The sequence below is a fragment of the Lithobates pipiens genome, unplaced genomic scaffold (genome assembly GCF_037356315.1).
Source record: "Lithobates pipiens isolate NorthernLeopardFrog02 unplaced genomic scaffold, aLitPip1_a1.2 Scaffold_8, whole genome shotgun sequence".
Lineage (NCBI taxonomy): Eukaryota > Metazoa > Chordata > Amphibia > Anura > Ranidae > Lithobates > Lithobates pipiens.
The window spans coordinates 432843176-432866274 of record NW_027507903.1 but is presented as its reverse complement, the minus strand read 5'-3'; the positions used below and the strand labels follow the sequence as shown (position 1 = coordinate 432866274).

At 40.8% G+C, this 23099-nt stretch overlaps 1 protein-coding gene across 1 annotated transcript in view; it reads left to right on the top strand.

The window, feature by feature from the left end:
- FLT4 (fms related receptor tyrosine kinase 4) overlaps positions 1-23099 on the top strand; it is a 354612-nt gene that overhangs the window by 151715 nt on the left and 179798 nt on the right. Inside the window, exon 2 of the mRNA XM_077474315.1 lies at positions 7492-7588. Within this exon, the coding sequence (XP_077330441.1) occupies positions 7492-7588 (97 nt within the window). The remainder of the gene's footprint in view (positions 1-7491; positions 7589-23099) is intronic.

Sequence of the window (23099 nt, the reverse complement as noted above, 5' to 3'; positions counted from 1 at the left end):
TAAGCAGTTACACAGTGTAGTTGCAGTAGGCAATCCAGAGGCATAACTAGAACCTTCAGGGCCCCAATGCAAGAAACCATCAAGGGCCCCCTTCCTTCTATCTGAGCCCCAGGCTCCCAGTTCTGGGAGAGCGTTCATGGACATCCTCCTAGAACACTGCCTCCCGCATGCCCCCTGGGGCTCCTGTGTGTGCACCAAGGGAAATATGAAGCCCAGTAGGTGAATGATCAAATTCAGATGCTTCATTTCACAATTCCCACAGTGCACACATGAGGAGAGGGGTGGGAGAAGAAGAAGCAGATCGCCTCTCTCCTCTCCTACCCGTGCAAGGGAGGAGGGAGCTGGGCTGTTAGTGCAGGCTCTGGGCTGTATGAGAGAGACGCTCTCAGCCTAGGGCCCTGCAGCCAGCAACCACACGGGGGCTCATTAACAGTAGCGGAACTCCAGGGTACGGATGAAAGTGCAACCTTTGCGACCCTGGTAGTTCCATCACTGAGGTAAATACACATTTAATTTATTTTAGCAAAAACAGTGAAAAGCAAGCATGTAAAAATATAAAAGTCATATCTAAAATTATTTTTAGGTAAACACAGTAATAACTCAAATATGTGCTCACTTAAAATACATTATGCTTTTATTTTTAAGTTGCCTTACTTATATGACAAGATCTACAGTATGTTGCACTTCAAACATCACCTGACTGTATGTTTATTTTGCCATAATGGAATGATTTACATAATGTATATGTATTTCTATATACTGTATATATTAAGAAAAATTAGGTGATGTTTCAAAAGAGGATTTAAATGGTCATTGGAAACGTAATCAGACCAGGTGGCCACAGGAATGGCTTTCAAATGTAACAATATATGGTTTATGCTGAAAGTGGTTTTCAAAAGAATGTGAAATATTTTCGTGATGACAGCGAGAATTTCTGTGGTAAACTATTGGGAGCATTACAATAATCCCCAATTCGATCAGAAAATGCTTTGCTTTATTTGAAGTACTGTATATGTACATCTAATCATTAAAATCTCATATAAGCTTTAACAGGTAATGTAATTTCAAAAGCAATTTTTAATATGTTTATTTAAAAACGTAATTTGTGTGAATGGAGGAACCTGTTTGTTTTTCTTTTGTTTAGCCAGCGACCAAGCATGCATGTTTATGTGAATGAAGAAGGGAATAAGGACCATAGCCAGAAAGCTCTAGCACCAACCTATCATGGGGACAGTGGTAACTAGGCAAAAGCTATCCAGCATTAATCACTAAAAATACAAATATTAAAAATAATAGTAACAAAATGTGTCAGTTACCTGACAACCGGAAGTGACGTCAGATGTTGATGAAGCTGGTGAAGCACCATTTGCTCAGCCTGTATACTGTTATCCAGTGGCACTGGCGGCACTGGCAGCACTTTAGAATACTGAAACAGGAGTCGTTTGATGAAAGTTGTTTTTACAATATTATGATATGCAAAGTTCATTCTTTTACTTTAACATATATCTGTGGAGCAATGTGAGGTGAAGAATTGGTAGCCTATGAACTTGAAGAGTGGTGGTGGATCCCACAATAAAAAAAGCGATGGGTGCCAATCAGTAACATGAGAGGCATATTGGGTTGGTCAGTGCTTAACCAGAAGGGAGTGGTATGTTCACTACAGTCACGTGATGCTTGGAAAATACACTTAGTGGATATTGAGACAATTTTGGTTTATTATTGTCACCCATTCACGTGTGATGACACAGGGTGTTTTTTTATTATTATTATTATTATTACTGTCAATACTTTATTTATAATGATTAATGCTAGAAGACCTATTTATTTGAGCACAGCACCTCCTTGAATTGGGATGTATATTCTAATTTGGTATATGGGAACTTGTTTTAAGTTTTTAAGGTGGCAGCAGTGGATTTATTATTAATATTTTTCTAGTCTTACGCGTATATAGATTTTTTTTTTTGTGTCGCAGAGTTTACTATTTGGCTTAATTGGCCAAAAGTATTCAGGATAACCAATCGCCATTTCTGCTAAGATCTGTAAACTGATGATGTGTTATATCTGATGGTGCCCACAAAATTTAAAGCACTATTAAACACAAAAGCAAACATTTATTATATTGCAGCTCACAAATTCTAAGATGTGATGGCTGCATTTGTTTTGTTTCCAGGCTTTCTTTCTTCTATTTTCATCTGGAGATCCAGCCAGTAAGTCCGTCCTCTCGCATATTGTATCAGTTTACAGAGCTGAGACAAACTGTTTAACCACTTGAGATCCGCGCTATAGTCAATTGACGGCTACAGCGCGGATCTCCTTTTCCGGGACTACGTCTATTGACGTCATCCCGTGTACGAGCGGCCTGCGGCCTACGGCGCGCTCTGTGATCGGCGAGTCCATGAGACTCGCCTGATCACCGATCCGTGCAAGGGGTCGATCCCGACCCCTTATCACGTGATCAGCTGTCAGCCAATGACAGCTGATCAGGTGACATAACGGAGCCGGTAATCGGCTAGTATTCCTCCTCGCGCTGACAGCGCGAGGAGAAAAAAAAAAAGCCGATCACCGGCGGCCGTGATCGGGACATCAGTCCCGATCACGGCCAGCAATGCAAGCGCCCACCTGCCCCCTGCCAGTGCCCACCTGCTGTGCCACCCTAATAAAAAGTAAGTGCCCCCCGTCAGTGCCACCCAGCAGTGCCCATAGTGCCACCCAGCAGTGCCCACAGTGCCACCCAGCAGTGCCACCCACAGTGCCACCCACAGTGCCCACAATCTGCCTCAAAGGTGCTGCACCCCAGTGCCGCCCATCAGTGCCCAGCAGTGCCGCCCATCAGTGCCCAGCAGTGCCGCCCATCAGTGCCCAGCAGTGCCACCTTTCAGAGCCACCTATCAGTGCCACCTATCAGTGCCCATCAGTCCCATCTATCAGTGGTACCTATCAGTGCCCATCCGTGCCACCCATCCGAGCCACCCATCCGTGCCACCCATCCGTGCCATCTTATCTGTGCCCATCGGTGCCGCCTTATCTGTGCCTATCGGTGCCGCCTTATCTGTGCCTATTAGTGCCGCCTTAACTATGCCTATCAGTGCCCAGCAGTGCAGCCTATCAGTGCCCACCAATACAGCCTATCAGTGCCCACCAATGCAGCCCATCAGTGCCCACCAATGCAGCCTATCAGTGCCGCCTAATCAGCGCACTTCAATGAAGGAGAAAAATGACCCGTTTGCAAAATTTTATAACAAACTATTAAAACATGATTTTTTTTTTTTTGCATCTTTTTTTGTTTGTTTAGCAAAAAATAAAACTCCGAGCTGTAACTAAATACCACCAAAAGAAAGCTCTATTTGTGGGAAAAAAATGATAAAAATTTCATTTGGGTACAGTGTTGTATGCCCGCGCAATTGTCATTCAAAGTGCATCAGCGCTGAAAGCTGAAAATTGGTCTGGGACTGAGGGGGGTTTAAGTGCCCAGTAAGCAAGTGGTTAACAATAGCAGGGGTGTCTACAAGGATCAGCTTTTATTTATTTATGGAAAACTTTTATTCCAAATGGAAAAAGACAGTTTGCTGTAACTGAATTTAAAGCATGATCTGAAGTTTGGCTTCAATTTTTTAGTGTATTTAAATCTGCTACTACATCTAGCATACCCTCCCTCTAGTCTAACAATGCTGCTGTTTGCTGCACCCACCGCGTTCCTTCATCCAGAGTGGGGGTACTCTAAAGCAAGAGGCGTGTTAAAAAAAAGAAAACAAATGCAGCCACCACATCTAATGATTGGTAAACTGCAATATATTAAGTTTTTGGTTATGGGTTTAAAACTACTTTAAAATTAAGCATCAATGTGGCCAAAACAGGTAGGATCAAGCACTAATTATTTCAGGCCTATGGGTACCTTTCACTTCTCATTTTGGATCTTTGTGTTGAAATCACATAAAGGCTTATGATGGTGGATGGACCAGTACGTGAAACCTCATTAATCTCCATTAGCTTGCTAGCTGTCATTGCCAGGCAATTTACACGTAATCTGAACTAGCAATTAGGAGATTTTTTTTATATACAGCTATAACAAGATGTCGTCATTCTTGGCTCTAATATTCCAAGCCACCATTAACCAGTCAGTGACAAGTTCTTTAATTTCACAAGTGTCAGAATTTTTCTAACAGGAATGAAGTGTATTTAACATTCCCTTCTAAAAATGTATATAAGGCAAGAATTACATTATGTGCATGGAGATTGGCAACGGGCAGCCTAGAGAGCAGCTGGCTTTAATAGAAATTAAACCCAACTAATTTCTGAAGCGGTGTGTGGCAGAGCTACTAAATAGAGCCTTTTCATTAAACCATACCTGCCAAACCACGTATTCCCATGCTTGACTTAATAAATCTGCTTTGTATTGGTTGGCACTCTGTGTAAGTCTGGAAAACATCCATCCTTCTAGTCTATTGCCTGACTCATGTTAATGCCACATATTTCACAGGTGAGAGGCTTTTTGGCTTTTATCGCCGCCCTGTTGGCAACTAGGTTGTAAATCTATCTAAGCATAGGTGAATTTTTCCTATCCATTTCAGCATTCACTAGTCATAAATCCAAAGTACTGGCAAGCTAGATATTGTCATGCAATTATTTTTACTGGTGAAGCAGTTAAAGTCTTACTTTACCTTTCCTGACAAATTTGATTTAGCTGGGACTTGATACAATAAGCATTACCTAATTAATTTGGTTAAAGTATATGTAAACCCAGTAAAAAAAAAAAAAAAAAAAAAAAAAATCTTGTGCCATCTTTGACATGTCATTATGTAATTTTAAATGTAATTTCTCAATATTTTGAAACCTACAACCCTAACCTGTTTCCATTTAAAAAATATCAGGTGTCCATGAAGGCACGTCTTGTTATGGGGTGAGAATGCTGTGTCTCTGGTAGCTAATCACGAGTTATCAACCCATTACATGTGTTTCCAAAGGAGATTATAAGCGAACACGATGACACATATTGCACAGTCATGTTCCACTGCTATCACTATTAAGAAGCTTTTCTGGTTCAATAACATGAAGTCAGTATTGGAAAGGGAGATCAGCAGAACTGAAATGCAAAAAAAGTATTAAAAAGAGTTCAACACTGTATTTTATTAAATAATAAAACATCTGGCAATTACTTTAGAAAACAAAGTACTTTCTAGTTAGAATTGCATCTATTTAGTGCAATATAGGTGACAATTAAAGAGGTAGGAAAGTCCTTAAAGAACAAAAAAAGTCCACCTGCAAGTTAATGCTATATTGTGCTCGTATTCACGTTATGGCATACTTACCTTAAAACGAAGCCCTCCAGCAGTGCGCTATCACAGCTGCCAGGGCTACCATCTTCTTCCTTCTGGGTTCGCGGGCTCTGACTGTATGAATGACCGGGCCGCGATGATGCCACTCCCATGCATGTGTGTAGGAGTCACGGCCGCAGCATGGAGCTCTAAAGGTACACCATGGTTATGCTTTCCCTTTAGAGTACATGCACCAGTGACATCACTGACTGCATCCCGTGTGAATATCTCCTAAACAGTGCAAGTTTAGGAGATATTTACTGTACCTCCAGGTAAGCCTTATTATAAGCTTACCTGGAGGTACAAGATGAAAATTTACACATTCGAAACTGTGGAGTCAGTTAGCCTTTTAATAGCCCCCATTCATCTATATAAAACCTGGCAATAATGAGACATTCCGGGCCCATTATTTATGTATATTCAATTCTAAAATTTAAAAAAAATGCCATGGGGTCCCCCCCAAATCCATACCAGACCCTTATTTAAGCATGCAGTCCAGCATATCAGGAAAGGGAGGGGTCGAGGGAGCACCCCCCCTACTCCCCCACCTCCTGAACCATACTAGGCCGCTTGCTCTCAACAATAAAGGAACTGTCAAAAACTGTGTTTGTGTTTTTGTTTCTATGTGACGCTTTTTTTGATGAATGAGTAGGGGTACAATGTACTCATTCCCATAGGTGGGGCAGGATCTGGGGACCCTCTTGTCAAAAGGGCCTTCCAGATTCTGATAAGCCTCCAAACCGCAGACCCCCACAACCAAAGCTCAGGGTTGTGGGGCAAAGGTCCTTATTCCCATCAACATGGGGACAAGGTGCTTTGGGGTTGGGGGCATATCCCCCCTGCCCCAAAGCACCCTCCATGTTGTGGGTATGTGGTCTGGTATGGTTCAAGAGGGGGCACTCACTTGTCCTCTACCTTTCTGACCTGCCAGGCTGCATGCTAAGGGGTCTGGTATGAATTTGGGGGCGCTCCACACCATTTTTTTTTATTTTGGTGTGGGGTCCCCTCCAAATCTATACCGGACCCAAAGGGCCTGGTATGGATTGGGGGGATCCCATGCCATTTTTTTTTAAATTCAGCTGTCAACAAGGAACCCTGCTGACTCATCAGTTGTTAAGGACACAGCGGCTGGCTTCCTGGCTGACTCCTTAGCAACCAGATATATACAGTGTTTTTAAGGGAAAAAAACACTTGCATTTCTGGTGCGATTGCATTGAAGGCTATTACACGCAAAATGCAATCTGCTGTGGGAAAAAAGTCCCTGACTCTTTCCAAAAATACACCGTGTTCCATGGGAGACCATGTTAAATGGACTGTAGTGCGTTTTTGCAAAACTGAAAATGCAGAAAAAAGTGCATAGGTGTGAACGTAGGGTCAAACTGCCCCTTCTACCATTAAACTGCAAAATGCCTCCAGACTGACATGGACACCGGATGCATTTGTGAACACAGGCTAACTGATTAAAAAAACAAAAGTCATGGGCAAGTAAGGTATGCAGACTCAATATATTGCCAAGTTTTCTGTTAAAGGACTGTACATTTAAAAAAATATCATGGTATAAAGATACCAAAGATCTTAGAATTAATGGATGCAGAGACAGGTTCACTTTGAAACAGCAGGTCTATTGCATAGGGCTGCAAGTACATCATTAATCTACTTTACACTTCTGTTTTCCATCACTGAATACAACTGGCGTTGGTGTTGAAAGTTTCTCTCTGGTTCATTTAGCCAAAATCACACAAAATGACACATATTCAGAAAAGCCTGGGAAAAGTAATAAAAACACAGCCTGGGTGCCTTGATTTGGTAGACAAGAAAATTACTCTTCAACAGAGAAATCACATGTAATGGATGGAATAATTCCCTCTTCCATCCAACATACAATGTCTATTAGGCTTTCCAACAAGAGTCATTAGCATCAGACTACATTAGTTGCAACATTCAAAGCCTGTGCCACAGTGGTATTTTTGACGTGAAACATTCCCCAGGATTGCTGCCTAAATAAGAATACAACTTTGTTTAACTTTCTTAAAGATGTTGACACAGATGGGAGTTGGAGAGCTGTTTTACTGGTGAGGACGTAGCTGCTCAATTAGCAGATATAATTTGAAACATTAAAGCTTAATTTGAGAGATATGTTTGTTTGACTATTATGTTTTCTTTTTATGCCTCTTCTTAGATCTTGTAAGCGGATATATTTCGACCCCGCCTGTTCTTGACATTGTAACTGACGATCTTGTGATCAACGTGAATGACACATTAAGTATCACCTGCAGGTAAGACAGTATGGATGGGAAAAGACAGATTCTTGCTTTCATTCTACCATTGTTACATATTTTAGGTTAAAAAAAAGACACAAGTCCATCAAGTTCCACCAATAGAAAAATAAATAAACAGAATAAAGAAATAGAAAGCTTCCATATACAGAATCCTATACCTACAGTTGATCCAGGGGAAGGCAATCAGATATTCCTTGGATAAACAATCCCTGTTGCAATATTATATTGCATTAGGTCAAGGAAAGGAAAGCTGTGAATTGGCTGATACAAGTACCGTATATACTCGAGTATAGGCCGACCCGAATATAAGCCGAGGCCCCCAATTTACCCCCAAAAAAACTGGCAAACTTATTGACTCGTGTATAAGCCGAGGGTGAGACATGCCTGTCCATCCCTGTGTGTGTGTCCGTCCATCCCTGTGTGTCCGTCCATCCCTGTGTGTCCGTCCATCCCTGTGTGTCCGTCCATCCATCCCTGTGTGTGTGTGTGTCCATCCATCCATCCATCCCTGTGTGTGTGTGTCTCCATCCATCCATCCATCCATCCCTGTGTGTGTGTGTCTCCATCCATCCACCCATCCCTGTGTGTGTCTCCATCCATCCACCCATCCCTGTGTGTGTGTGTGTGTGTGTGTGTGTGTGTGTGTGTGTGTATATGTGTATGTGTATGTGTATGTGTGTGTGTGTGTGTGTGTGTGTGTGTGTGTGTGTGTGTGTGTGTGTGTGTGTGTGTGTGTCCAGCCTACCTTTGTCCCGAGCCTCCGTCCCGTGCCTTGCCTCCTTGCCTCCGTTCCGTCCCGTGCCGTGCCGTGCCTTGCCGTCGTGTCGTGCCTTGCCTTGCCTCCGTCCCGTCCCGTCCCGTCCCGTGCCGTGCCGTGCCTTGCCTTGCCTTGCCTTGCCTCCGTCCCGTGCCCTCTTCGGCGGCCATTGTAAAATTCAAAAGCCGCGCCTCCTCCTTCGCCTGTGATAGGCGGAACACTGAATTTCCCAGCAGCCTGTGTTCCGCCTATCACTGCCTTCGTATCATCCTCGTCCGTAGTACGAGGATGATACGATGTCCGTGATAGGCGGAACACAGGCTGCTGGGAAATTCAGTGTTCCGCCTATCACAGGCGAAGGCGGAGCCGGTGGCGCGGCTTTTGAATAGAATGGCCGCTGTCTGTCTGCTCGACACGCTGATCGAGCGGGCAGACAGCGATGACTCGAGTATAAGCCGAGGGGGGCACTTTCAGCCTCAAAAAAGAGGCTGAAAATCTCGGCTTATACTCGAGTATATACGGTAACATGGTCTAACCTTGTTTCAGTTACTGATGATATTTGAATTGTGCACATGCTTAAAAAAAACAGTGGTGGACAAAGCTAGCAAAAGCAAAAATAATTTTTTTTTTACCACCTTCTTTGGAAGACATTTATTCATTAAGAACAGCACAATGACTAAATGGTTAGCACTTCTACCTAGCAGTACTAAGTCATTTGTTTCAATTCCAACCACAACTCTACCTGCCTGGAGTTTTGCATGTTCTCCCTGTGCCTGCGTGGGTTAACTCCTACACTCCAAAGACATGTTGGTAGATTAATTGGCTCCCATCTAAATTGGCCCTAGTGTGTGTATGTATGAATGTGAGTTAGGGACCTTAGATTATAAGCTTCTTGAGGGCAGGGAATGATGTGAATGTGCAATATATATGTGTAAAGTGCTACAGAGTTGATGCTGCTATATAACTACCTGTTATAAAAAAAATTCTATCACACAGCAGGGCAATGGTAAGAAGCAGAGACTATATGTGCAACCGCTTTACTACAAGGTTACAGCTTGAGTCATAAATTTCTCCCAGCTACTTTAAAATAGGACTAGGACAAAATGAAATCTAATTCGGAGTACTTCTTAGGGGAGAAGTCTGGGATTGCAAAAAAATAAAAACACATACTCAACTCCATGCTGCAACGTCAGTGTGACATTGCAGCTGTCCCACACCAAGACTGCTTATCAATCAGCTCTTGGTCTACATGGAGTGAAGAACAGTGACTGTCAGTCAATGCTCTATGTTCTTCTCCTCCAAGCTAGGAAGGAGGTGGGCTTAGCTGAGTCCATCTCAAGGCTGCATGCTGAAAGGTGGGGCCAGCTGTCAATCCGGTGGACAGGTGGGTCTTCACATATTGTCGGGTTCCTTCCCAAACTTGGCGCAGCTCTGCCTTGTCAACTGATAGCAGACAATAGCCTGCTATCAACTGACTCTGGGTCATAGGAGTACAACAGTAAGTTGTATATAAACAACAGACAGTGGTCATGGGGGCTTTAGATGAGGCAAGTCATTTCATGAAATACAAATTGTGTAAAATAATAATTTATTGCATTTTCCATTACATGAACTCGATTTCAAACATGGTGCAGACTTATAAATTTAAAAAGCCAACATGGACACAATCAGTAGGTACATCAATTCAGCTTGTAGTAATATAGATAATATTTCATAAAAGGGTAAGTAGTAAATCTCATTTCATAGAAAGGCACATGGTAAATCTCAAAATTAAGCAAATAGTAGGTTGTAGAAGAAGATTTGGCTATACTTCTTTTTAAATTATACACCTGGTAAAAATGAAATTTATACAAGAAAGGCCAGCAATCCAAAATATTGTAGGGCAAACAGAAATTATTTTGCAAGGCACATGCCTTTGAAATGTTGCATCATTTTTTGCTTTCTGATGAAGTAAAAGAGTGTCATTACATATTTTTGGAGTGCAACTTTTCCTTACATCAATGTTGAGGATGGGACGTCACCCACAAACATTGAGATGAAAGGTGTGTATGGGGGCAGACCTTGGACACTATTGTGAAGAGTAGTAATCTGTCTCATCTACAGTGATAAATCTTTGCAAATTTCTCGCAGTTGACTTTCTGGGTTTACAGGCTTAGGGGTCGCAAATATGTTGTAAACGTGTGGCTGAGTCTACCAGAGGCAGAGAGGCAATCATATTTGCCTTTAACTGTGTCACTAATTTTTGTATAAATAGATAGATAGATAGATAGAAAGATAGATAGATAGATAGATAGATAGATAGATAGATAGATAGATAGATAGATAGATAGATAAATAGATAGATAGATAGATAGATAGATAGATAGATAGATAGATAGATAGATAGATAGATAGATAGATAGATAGATAGATAGATAGATAGATAGATACTGGTGAAGAGCAAGCTTTTTTGCCTTGAACTCTCTTATAGTCTATAATATCTACCTGGGTCAAAATGTAGACAGCCCTTCGTGTCATGCCCAGGTGGCATCATGAAAAAATGTAGGGTGTGTTCTGTATGATTTAGAGCCAATCAGTGAAGGTAGCACCTGCTGCCCAACAACACCTGGGTATTACAAACTAGGAGAATAATGGTTGGGACATCATGAAGATTGCCTCCATGTAACTTTCCGAATATTGAGAAGTGCTGAGCACTACTGTGACAACAGTATTTAAATGAAAGCAAATTGATCATGAAGAGATGTAATCATTGTACGTGTGGATAAAATGATTATTTCTGTCCCTTTATATAACACAGTTGTACTAACATTTTCCTTATATGGAAATCCACGTAATTTAAACCTTTTTACTTCTCTTTTTTTTGGAACACAAGCCCTTTGAAAGTTGACCCCATCCCTTAACCTGTTCCAAATTTCACAAAAAACAAAGCATTTTGAGCATAATGGATATTTTTGATACATTTTTCCTTCAACTCAACACCTGGCAAAGATTTATAAAAGCCCCTAAAGTGATATTACTGGCAGGTCAAGTACTACTTTTACATCTATCTATAAACAAATACCTCAATATGTGATTCTTGGGATATGTGAAATCATTTAGCAAGTGCCTTACATGAAATATGATCATCTGCTAATGTGTTTTGTCGGTTTTAGACCTTATCACTACAAAGTGCAATGACACTCTGTAACTCATATCAACCAAACAGAAACCAGCATTTGGCCTTTAAGAGAAGTCAGAAGAATCCCATTTCTATTGGTCACTGTGGTTTTATGTTATTGCCATGCTTCACAACTTGCCAGTATGTGTATCTAAACCCAAAAACAAAAATGAATATGTCACAGCTTCTTAGTCTCTACATTTGGTGGCTGCATTCATTTTATTTTTCTAATTTGGTTTCCTTTCTTTTCACCTATCCAGAGAATTGCACACTTCCTGTCCCTGGGTGAATATGCACATTACTCCACTGTATCTATGGAGGGAGCCATGGCTGTCACCCAGACAGGAGTTCACATATGTCTGCCTTCGTTTATCACACAATTACATTGGGGTTGGGAGATTAATAGTTTATAGAAAAGATAAAAAAAGTATAGTGTTTATGGCATCCAGTTCAGCTCACAAACGTTATGAGGGCATTTTTGGCAAGAATGACAGGTATTTTCTGTACCTGTTAAAATTTGTTTTTAAAAATCTGAAAACTGAAAATGAATGCAGCCACAAATAAGGATTGGTAAGCTGCAATAAATTACATTTAGGCCAGGTTCACACATATGTGAATTGCATGTGGGTTTACTTGCATACAATTCACATGACATGCAAGAGTGATCTGCTGTCAACGGAGCCAGTTCACACTTGTCCAGGGCAGCCACGGTCCAGATTGTGCATGTTGGGGTCAGGTTCAGGTGCGGATTCAGGCAAAAATTCGGACCTGAATTGCACCTGCATCGGTGAACAAGGACGCATCGGACCCCAGGCATGAACCCACAGACGCACAAATGTGAACTTGGCCTGATGCTCTTTTGTTTAAGTGTCATTTAATCAGTTTGGTACCAGTCGTTTTTTTACCCTTTTTTCCAGACTGCAGCAATTTTCTGAATTTAAAGAAGAACTGTAGGCAAAATGTTTTATTTCATTTTGGATAGGGTAGAGATATAATCCCATCAGATTTTTATTTTTTTCACCATCTATGTCTTATTTTGGAGATTGCCCTTCACTTCTTGTCCCATAGCCAAACTGGAAGTAAAAAGAAATCCCTCCAAACTAAGGGAAGCTCTTGGAAACCCCCAAGTCACCAGAACTAGGGTCCCAATTGGAACCTCTATTACTTTTCTGGGGACAACCTCAAAATTTTCCTAACTTTTACTTTCAATGATAATGGAAAACAGGACCAATCAACAGGGTAAATCTCCTTAACAGGGGCATAGACCCCACTCTAATCTATCCAAACTTTTTGAAAAAAATGTGCCTTTATTTATACTTTAGCTATGAACCTTTTGAAGGGCCAATACGGCATCTATCTAAAATATCTAAAGTTCTGCAATGTTTTACTAGTGCTGTTAATTCCAGTTTATGATGACACTAAAATGAATTCTCTGATGCAAAGCACAGTGAAGTTATTCACAAATTAAATTAATGAAAACATGTTATTGTGCTATTTTTTACCAACTATAAGGAAAAAACATACAGTAAACATAAAAATTGTATTAAATGAAAAATGTAAAGATGGCGCTCACATATATGAATACAATTTGAAAAACAGCACCTATTAATAAACAAATAATAGTGATTGATGCTCACATACATGTACTGTGAACTCATGAATAACATAAATGAAAAGGGAATGTCGTTAAGCAATATATTATATACTGTATACAGGTGTGGCTCATAAAATTAGACTATCATCAAAAAGTTAATTTATTTCAGTAGTTCAATTCAAAAAAGTGGAACGCAGCTATTTTATCATCTATCTATGATATATTTCAAACATTTCTGGCTTTTAATTTTGATGATTACGGCTTAAAGCTAGTGAAAACCCAAAGTTCAGTATCTCAGTAATATGAATATTACATAAGACCAATAAAAAAAGGATTTTTAATACAGAAATGTTGGTTTAGTGAAAAGTATGTTCATGTACAGTATAGTATGCAGTCAATACTTGGTTGGGGCTCCTTTTCCATGAATTACTGCATCAATGTGGCATGGCATGGATGCGATCCAACTGTGGCACTGCTGCCGTGGTATGGAAGCTCAGGCTGTTTTGATAGTACCCTTCAGCTCATCTGCATTATTGGGTCAGGTGTCTCTCATCTTCCTCTTGACAATACCCCACAGATTCTCTATGGAGTTTAGGTCAGGTGAGTTTGCTGGCCAATCAAGCACAGTGATACCATAATCATAAAATCAAGTATTGGTTCTGTTGACATTGTGGGCAGGTGCTAAGTCCTACTGAAAAATGAAATCCGCATCTCCATAAAGCTGGTAAGCAGAGGGAAGCATGAAGTGCTCTAGAATTTCCTAGTAGATGGCAGCGCTGACATTGGACTTGATAAAACACAGTGGACCAACACCAGCAGATGATATGGCTCCCCAAATCATCACTGACTGTGGAAACTTCACACTGGACCTCATGCAACTTGGGTTCTGTGCCTCTCCACTCTTCCCCCAGACTCTGAGACCTTGATTTCCAAATGAAATGCAAAATTTTCCACAGTCCTTGACAATTTGGAAAGCCATATCATCCCCAACCCAATAAATGAAATAGGATTAACTCCAGTTTAAAAAGGTGAAAGAAACATGTATTCAAACAATCCAAAATCAAAAAGGCAAATAAAATTTTTTATGAAATATGAAATACCCAAAAATACTAATCCTGCAAAAAGCAGAAATATTGTCGTATCCTAGATTGGTTCTGAAACATGAAGTATAATATGGGAGCTAGTTGCAGTGAGCACAACATGTATTGCAGCTGCAGCCGCTTCATTGGGAGCAAAGTGCAAGTGGGGGCAACATTGTGGAACTTTTATACAATGTATGGCCCCACAGAAATGGGAGTGAAAGCCATTCCATCTAAAAAATATGACCCAGAAGTGTTCCCCTTGTTGGTGCTGATTTGTTTTTTGAAGGTCTTTGTTGCTGTCTCATTAGGGGGATTTCCTCTCTATAATTGCCCTGGCCACCGAAGTCAATGCGAATGAAAATGAAGGTAGATCCAAAGGTTTGACTTAAGAGATGAAAACTTCAACAGTGGCCAATGGTTTCTATTACTGTGTCGATTTCTCTTACACTTGAAAAAAATATCCTCTCCCTTCCTGAGTCTGCAGGGCAAGAAGTGAAGGGAAATTTAATTAATCAGATACAAAGAACAAATTATTTTTAACTCCATTTCAACTCCATCCAAAGTGAAAAAAATAAGTTTTTGTTTTAGATATACTTTAACCACTTGACCACTGGGCACTTAAATACCCTTAATAACCAGACCAATTTTCAGCTTTTGGTGCTCTCACATTTTAAATGACAATTACTCAGTCATGCAACACTGTACCCATATGAAATTTTTGTCCTTTTTTTCACACAAATAGAGCTTTCTTTTGGTGGTATTTAATCACCGCTGGGTTTTTTATTTTTTGTGCTATAAAAGAAAAAAGACCGAAAATTCTGTAAAAAAAATTTTTTTTCTTTGTTTCTGTTATAAAATTTAGCAGATTAGTAATTTTTCTACATATCTTTGGTAAAAATAAGTACAAATTGTTGGATATTATTTGGTCTTTGGGAAAGTTATAGAGTCCACAAGCTATGGTGCCAATATCTGAAAATTGATCACACCTGAAGGACTGACGTTCTATTTCAATTCTTGAGACCCTAACATGCCATAAAAGTACAAATACCCCCAAATGACCCCTTTTTGGAAAGAAGACAATCCAAAGTATTTAGTAAGAGGCATGATGAGTTTTTTGAAGTTGTATTTTTTCCCACAATTCTTTGCAAAATCAAGATTTTTTTTCCTTTTTTTTTCACAAAATTGTCATATTATCAGTTTATTTCTCACACACAGCATATGCATACCACAAATTACACCCCAAAAAACATTCTGCTATTACTCCCGAGTACGGCGATACCACATGTGTGAGATTTTTACACAGCGTGGCCACATACAGAGGCCCAGCATGCAGGGAGCACCATCAGGCGTTCTGGAGCACCCAGGACATTGCTGACATTTCTCTACATGTAAAAATCATCATTTATTTGCTAGAAAATTACATAGAACCCCAAAACATTATATATTTTTTTAGCAAAGACCCTAGAGAATACAATGGTGGTTGTTGCAACTTTTTATCTCGCACGGTATTTGCGCAGCAATTTTTCAAACTTTTTTTTTGGAAAAAAAAGTTTTGTGCTTAAAAAAAAACAAACAGTAAAGTTAGCCCAATTTTTGCATAATGTGAAAGATGAAGTTATGCTGAGTAAATGGATACCTAACATGTCACCCTTCAAAATTGCACATGCTCGTGGAATGGCGCCAAACGTCGCTACTTAAAAATCCCCATAGGCAACGTTTTAACATTTTTTACTGGTTACATGTTTTGAGTTACAGAGGAGCTTAAAAAAAAAAACAGTAAAGTTAGCCCAATTTTTGCATAATGTGAAAGATGAAGTTATGTTGAGTAAATGTTTTGAGTTACAGAGGAGGTCTAGGGCTAAAATTAGGGCTAGAATTATTGCTCTCGCTCTAACGTTCACTCTAACGTTCGCGGCGATACCTCACATGTGTGGTTTGAACACCGTTTTCATATGTGGACGGGACTTATGTATGCGTTCGCTTCTGTATGCGAGCACATGGGGACTGGGGCGCTTTAAATTTATTTATTTTTTATTGTTCATTTTACTTTATTTATTTTAATTTGACATTTTTTTTCCCCAAAAATAAAATTTTTGATCACTTTTATTCCTATTACAAGGAATGTAAACATCCCTTGTAATAGGAATATGGCATGACAGGTCCTCTTTACAGTGAGATATGAGGTCAATAAGACCCTGCATCTCACCTCTAGGCTGGAAAGCCTGAAATAAAAAATAAAAAAGATTCTGGCTTGGATCGTATTGGCGAGTCGGTAGAAGCACCGGAGGGCAGCGAGGGGGGCGTCTATGGTTGGGTATTGCAGGGTATCACCGACTATGGCTGGGTATCTCCGAGTATGGCTGGGTATGGCAATTTATGGCAGGATATTGCAGAGTATTGCAGAGTATTGGCGGGGTATTGCAGAGGATTGGCGGGGTATTGCAGAGTATTGCAGAGTATTGGCGGGGTATTGCAGAGTATTGGCAGGTATTGCAGAGTATTGGCAGGTACTGCAGAGTATTGGCTGGTATTGCAGAGTATTGGCTGGTATTGCAGAGTATTGGCGGGTATTGCAGCGTATTGGCGGGTATTGCAGAGTATTGGCTGGTATTGCAGAGTATTGGCGGGTATTGCAGAGTATTGACGGGTATTGCAGAGTATTGGCGGGGTATTGCAGAGTATTGCAGAGTATTGGCGGGTACTGCAGAGTATTTGCTGGTATTGCAGAGTACTGGCAGGCATTGCAGAGTATTGGCTGGTATTGCAGAGTATTGGCGGGTATTGCAGAGTATTGGCTGGTATTGCAGAGTATTGGCGGGGTATTGCAGAGTATTGCAGAGTATTGGCGGGTATTGCAGAGTATTGGCTGGTATTGCAGAGTATTGGCGGGGTATTGCAGAGTATTGGCGGGTATTGCAGAGTATTGGCTGGTATTGCAGAGTATTGGCAGGGAATTGAGGGGTTAAATTCCGTGAGCAGCGATGTGGGCACTGCAGATGCAGCCCACAGCGCTGCTGATGCCGATCTCTTCCCCCTCCGCTGTACCAGTCGGTACAGAGAGGGGAGGGCGGTTTGTTTACAAGTGGTCACTCCGTCATTTGACGGAGCAATCACGTGGTAAACGGCCGCGATGAGCGGCCATTTACCATGATCCGTGATGCGCCTTGTCCACGGATGCTCTTGAGTGCAAGACCCAAGGGGACACGCGAGAGCAGAATTCTGGGAGGCCGTTAATTAACTGCCTCTCAGAGTTAAACAACCGCCCTGTAGCTGTTAATTGGCTATGGGCCGGTTGTTAAGTGGTTAATCTGTGAAACTATTCTAGGCTTTACTATATTCTGTACATCCTGGAGGCTTGCTACCCCAAGGTACCACAGCTGCAGATATTTACCTTACATTCATTCTTCTCCAACCTTGTCAGTCAGCAACCAGGAGCGAGGGAGAGTTAATAATGAGTGAAGTCACAACATTACTGTGTGGGGGGGTACCCAGCTACTTTTCACTTGGCTGACACTCAAAGCATACAGGTACTGTAATTTGCACAGATGGTGGCCTTATGCCTCTTCTTCCCATTTTCCTGGTCACCAGTTCTCACAATTAACAATTAACCTACCTGGAGTACCTGAGGTATTCACAAACGTGGGCCCATGTTTGATACATGGTTCAGAGGGAGGCTTTAATAATCTAGCCAACCAGCCAAGGCGCATGAATGTGTGGGCTCGGGTCACCTGATGCATGCTGCACCCTCAGGTTCACTCTCACCATCAGGTGGGGACTCCTTTTCCCCCTTTACCACCAACTCCAGAGCCAACCAGGTTTACATTAGTAAAACACAAAAGTCACTCCATTCGCCAGTAATAGACACTCTTCTTCATTAGATATTTACATAGATTTATATAGCTGCACTGAAATGCATTTACTTGCTTAAATCTGCAATTAGAACGTAACAGTCCAAATAAAAGCGTTAGTATTCTCCAAATATTGGTTTATGGTTAAGATCTATAGGCATTTGGATAGCTTGCGGCTTTAAGCAAAAGATGTTTGCACCTTCACACAGTTGTAGGCAGGTTGCCTACTGTGAGTTAACTAGTTCAGCTGCCCAAGTCAGGGAGAAGGAGTTAATGTTTCACTCCCTTCTTTGGACAAGTGTGTGGGCTTTTTGGGGTCAAGCCTCCTGTGTTTTACTTAAGGAGAGGGGTCCGGGTCCCCAAGAGCGGGAACTATCAATGAAGAAGGTTGCGGGAAGAATAATAAGCACTCATGGGGCCCACTATGTGCTGTTCCTGGGAGTAAGGTAAAAGAGGACACTGGACTGGTTGAGTGGGCACAAGCTAAGCGTGTCCCCCAATACAAAAATCTTCATTACAAGTGTGTAGTGACATGGGACAAGACATTTAACTAAGGAACCCTGTATATTACTGCTGCACACAGGTGGCTCATCTCTGAGTCAGGGAACTGCCTTAAAGTTTGATTTTTAACATGATTACAGGCCTTCAACTGGCCCCAGGCATTGGTGAGCATGCCTTCAGGTGAAGTATACTTCTATGCCCACTGGTGCAGTAGACCCTCTTGCACGGAAAAAAGGGGACACACTAAGTTCTCTCTCTCTCTTGCAGGCCTCTGCCCCAGCATCTCTGTCTTTACAGCCACATTCCTCATTCTCCTATTGCAAACTCCATATATGGGATCTTTCTCCAAGGTGGGGAGAGTGAACACCCGCCACAAGCTTTCTTTTTCTCTCTGTCTCTCTCCTAGAAGAGCTCTAAGCCCAAGCTCTACCCACTTTATAAAGGGAGACCCACATGACACTCCACCAGTGGCAAGTGCAACTCTTATGTGGACCTCTACTTGTCTACAACTTATTAGCAGCCAGGCAGTGTCCTATGGTGCGAAATTAAGTACATGATTCCCAATAATCAAACTGACTGGAGAAGAAACAAAGGGAAGGTAAATATGCAAAGTTGACGGAGACACTATTAAAGTAAGCTCATTGCGCTGCCCTGCATGGACAATGTACAGGTTTACTTTAAATGTTTAAGACTTTTTTTATTATTATTAAAAAAGTATGTTACCCAAAACTTTTCTTGACTTGCATGAATGAGAGAAACTAAAGCATTTTCTCCATTGTGCTGTGTTGACATTGATTTAATCATTACTATTTTAAAAGTCAACTGCTTCTGGGAAAGATTTGGATACGTTTATTTTTCTTTGTAACATTTTTTACCATAGAAGCCACATAGTTTAGCAGCCAAGGATCTAAAAAAAAAACTGCTCTTGGTAGTTGTGCCTGTTGCAGATGGTGGAAGCATATATATCTGCATCCACCAATCTATCTATCTATCTATCTATCTATCTATCTATCTATCTATCTATCTATCTATCTATCTATCTATCTATCTATCTATCTTTTATTCAGCAGATCCAGCTCAACTCTCCTGTTGGTTTATTGCAGTCATTTGGTGTTAATTCCTGACCACAGAAAGTGTGATAAATAAGAGTGTCACAAGTCTATGATTGGTCCAGTATAGATTTATGAATCTGTACCTGTATAAACTAATCAGTTATAACATAGAAACCCAGCTGCTGGTGATGCAACACGCCCTAGTGTTTCTAAATATGAAAACAATAAACCAGCACTACATTTAATAGCCTATTATAATTCTATAATATTGTAATAGGGGTTTTCACTATAATGTTTGCATAATGAATTAACTGTAAGGCTGATTTCTTATTTTTTATGAATCTGTACCTACTGATCTTTGATCAATTTTAATAAATCTATACTGGCTATCTCCGTGAACCCTTAAGCCCTGTACACACGGTCGGAGAATCTGTCGGAATGCGTCTTATCGGACCGTGTCGTCAGATAATCCGACTGTGTGTGGTATGCATCGGACTGATTCCATCCGAATCTCCGTCCGACCCAATTTTCCAACATGTTGGAAATATTTCCCGACCAACTGGGCCGGTCGGACCTAATCCGATCATGTGTATAGCATTTTGATCGGACCAAGTGCCACACATGCTCAGATAAAATTCCTACATCAAAGCTATTGGCTACTAGCCTGAATGTAGTCCCATCGTAACGAAATTACGTCATCACGTTCTGAAAGATCGGATTTTTCGCCAACTTGGCCCGACCGTGTGTATGCAACAGTTTCGGACACAATCCGTCGGACTAAATCCGACGGACAAAATCCGACGGATTTGGTTGGCAAAATCTCTGACCGTGTGTACAGGGGCTTAGAGCTGTATGGTAGGGAGCTGTGGAGATCACATCAGATCATGTAAAGCTGATGAATAGGGAACCCATTTCATTTATCTGTAATCAAACATCAGACCCTTTTCTTGCTTTTAACTAAAGTTGACCTAAAGCTTCGGAACCACCTTCCCCATGCTAACCTATGATCATAGAGAAAATAAATATCTGGGAATTAATTTCTTATACTCATTGGACAGCTGCTCCAGGTCTCTGTCAGTCCAGGGTCCAACTATGGTTGGAGGAGCTGTAACATTTTCACTTTTATAATTGAGAAACAGAAGAGCTTTTGAATGGCTGTTTTTCTCTCACCAACAAGTCTTTATGCCTAAAACATGTCTTATTAATAGTTACAAAACAATGAAAGGATACAGTTATCAATATATAGAACTGTAAGAAAGGAATATGTAAATGTTACATTGAAAATTACTTTTAGAGCTTGACAATAAATTATGTCAGACAATTTTGGTGAAAATTTTCTCCCATCCCCCTCCTGCTTGACTTTATTTTGTTACAATAGCCAAAAAATTGCAACACGAATCTCAAAAATGTAGTTCCAATAATTTATTATATTGAAAAATAAATAAAATAAAATTTGTATTAAATGATATGTCTAGATATGTTTACTGTTAATTCTAGGGATTTAGTTGGCATGTCTTGGTATTATTGCAAGGGTTCCCCTCTGGGTTAATTACATTTACATTAGTGTAAAATGCTAAACATAGAGGTTTTACATTTATCAGAAAACTGGTAAGCTCACCGATTTTGGTAGTAACTTGACATCCCTTAATTTTGTCAGAGCTCTATAGGTCAGCCTAACATACAGAGACATCAACCTGAGTATGAAACTCGTCTGACCTAAGAATTTTTTGGCTGTTTCTGCCCTCAACACCTTCTAATTCACTAATTTAGAATAAGAATAATTTAGAATAAGCATGCCAATTAGCATGTCAGTGTAAAGTCAGGACTCATGATCTACACACTTGGTCCCGGTGCGTGCTTCTCAAAGGGATAAATCATTTGGACTGACAGCTAGCAACTACATTTTCAGAAATACAGGTTAGCACTAGCAGCTTACATTCTCTCTGTGTAGGTTCCTGTTATTACTTTAATGATGGCACTGTAGCCAAAAGCTCCCTACACTCCCTCTTTTTGGGCATTATCATGAAATTGTCTTGCATATGTGCAATTTAAAGCTTATATATTTAAAATAGAACTCCATGCAAAAATAAATACCGTGTTTATTGGCGTATAACACTCACTTTTTCACCCTGAAAATTGGGTTCAAATGGTGTGTGCGTGTTATACGCCGATACTGAAATTTGGGCTGTTTAGGAGGGAATGGGGAGGAGCCATCAGATTACATACAGCGAGAATCTCCTGTTTACTCAGAGACATCTGTAATAGGAAGTCCCGTCTCCTGGGCCGGCATTGGACCTGTGTTCTGTCTATCATAGAACTTTGTATTAAAGAGGCTGCTGAGTAAACAGATTTGCGATGTATGTAATCTGACAGCACTCGTCCCGCCCCCATCCCTGTCCCTCCAAGGCAGCAGTAATCTGAGGTGAGGCTGCAGATGGGCACTGATCAGGCTGCATTTATGTCAAAGGTGAGGCTGCATATGGGCATTGATCAAGCTGCATTGGACAATTGTGAGGCTGCAGATGGCATTGATCAGGCTACAGATGGGCAATGGCGAGGCTGCATTGATGGGCACTGACCCTTATTTTGCTTCAAAGTTCCCCATTTAAAATTGAAGGTTTTTTTCCTGAAATTTCCCTCCTAAAATGAAGGCGCGTGTTATACGCCTGTGCGTGTTATGTGCCAATAAATATGGTAGTTAAAATATAAAATAAACAATTAAAGATAAACTAGCAAATCTGACCTTTTCTGCATTATTCACCTTGAGTCTAGAGATTTGCCCTGCAGTTACCCTGAAGACACGGCTGTATCTTTCAATGTCTAAGCTGAATTTGGACATCTACCTGCCCTGGGCACACAGGAGACATTATGCCCTTTTTTTTTTTACAAGCGCCAACCCTTTTGTCATGTGATTATTTCAGTAAAAATTACTGCAAAAATGTGTAAGTAAGTACATTTTACCTTTACAGAACAACAAATGAGCAAGGAGAGATGATTTCAGGTTTCTGAAACCATAAAAAAGTCTTCTGACTACTCCCAGCATCACTGTGCCCTTGTTTGCCTATAATTTCCATGCTGAATTCGACCACAAAGGAAAAAACTGATCACAGTTCATACATTTTAAAGCTTGGTGCTGCACCTTCTGACCTTGTTTCCCTAGGCACTGGCCCACAGCATAGTAAATACAGCTCCAGCAAGGGGTTAGCAGGGAGTATATGGGATGTATTTTAGTCAGCTGATATGCAGATTTGTAACAATATGTAATGTGTCCTGCGGGAACCTCCCTTCTTCACTACATGTCTGTAGAGAGTCAATGACTCCTGTCAAGGCTGGCAGAGAAGTACGGAGGTGAAGATTTTGGACCTTCAGACCTATATAAAGGCCCTCTAATATGGTAGCCTAAACTGTAGGCTCTATGCTAACTGAATTATATGCGTTATCTACATTCGTGAGCAGTTATAGTATTTTTTTTGTGAAAGTTATATCATTATCTTAAAAGTTATGTAACTTAATGTTC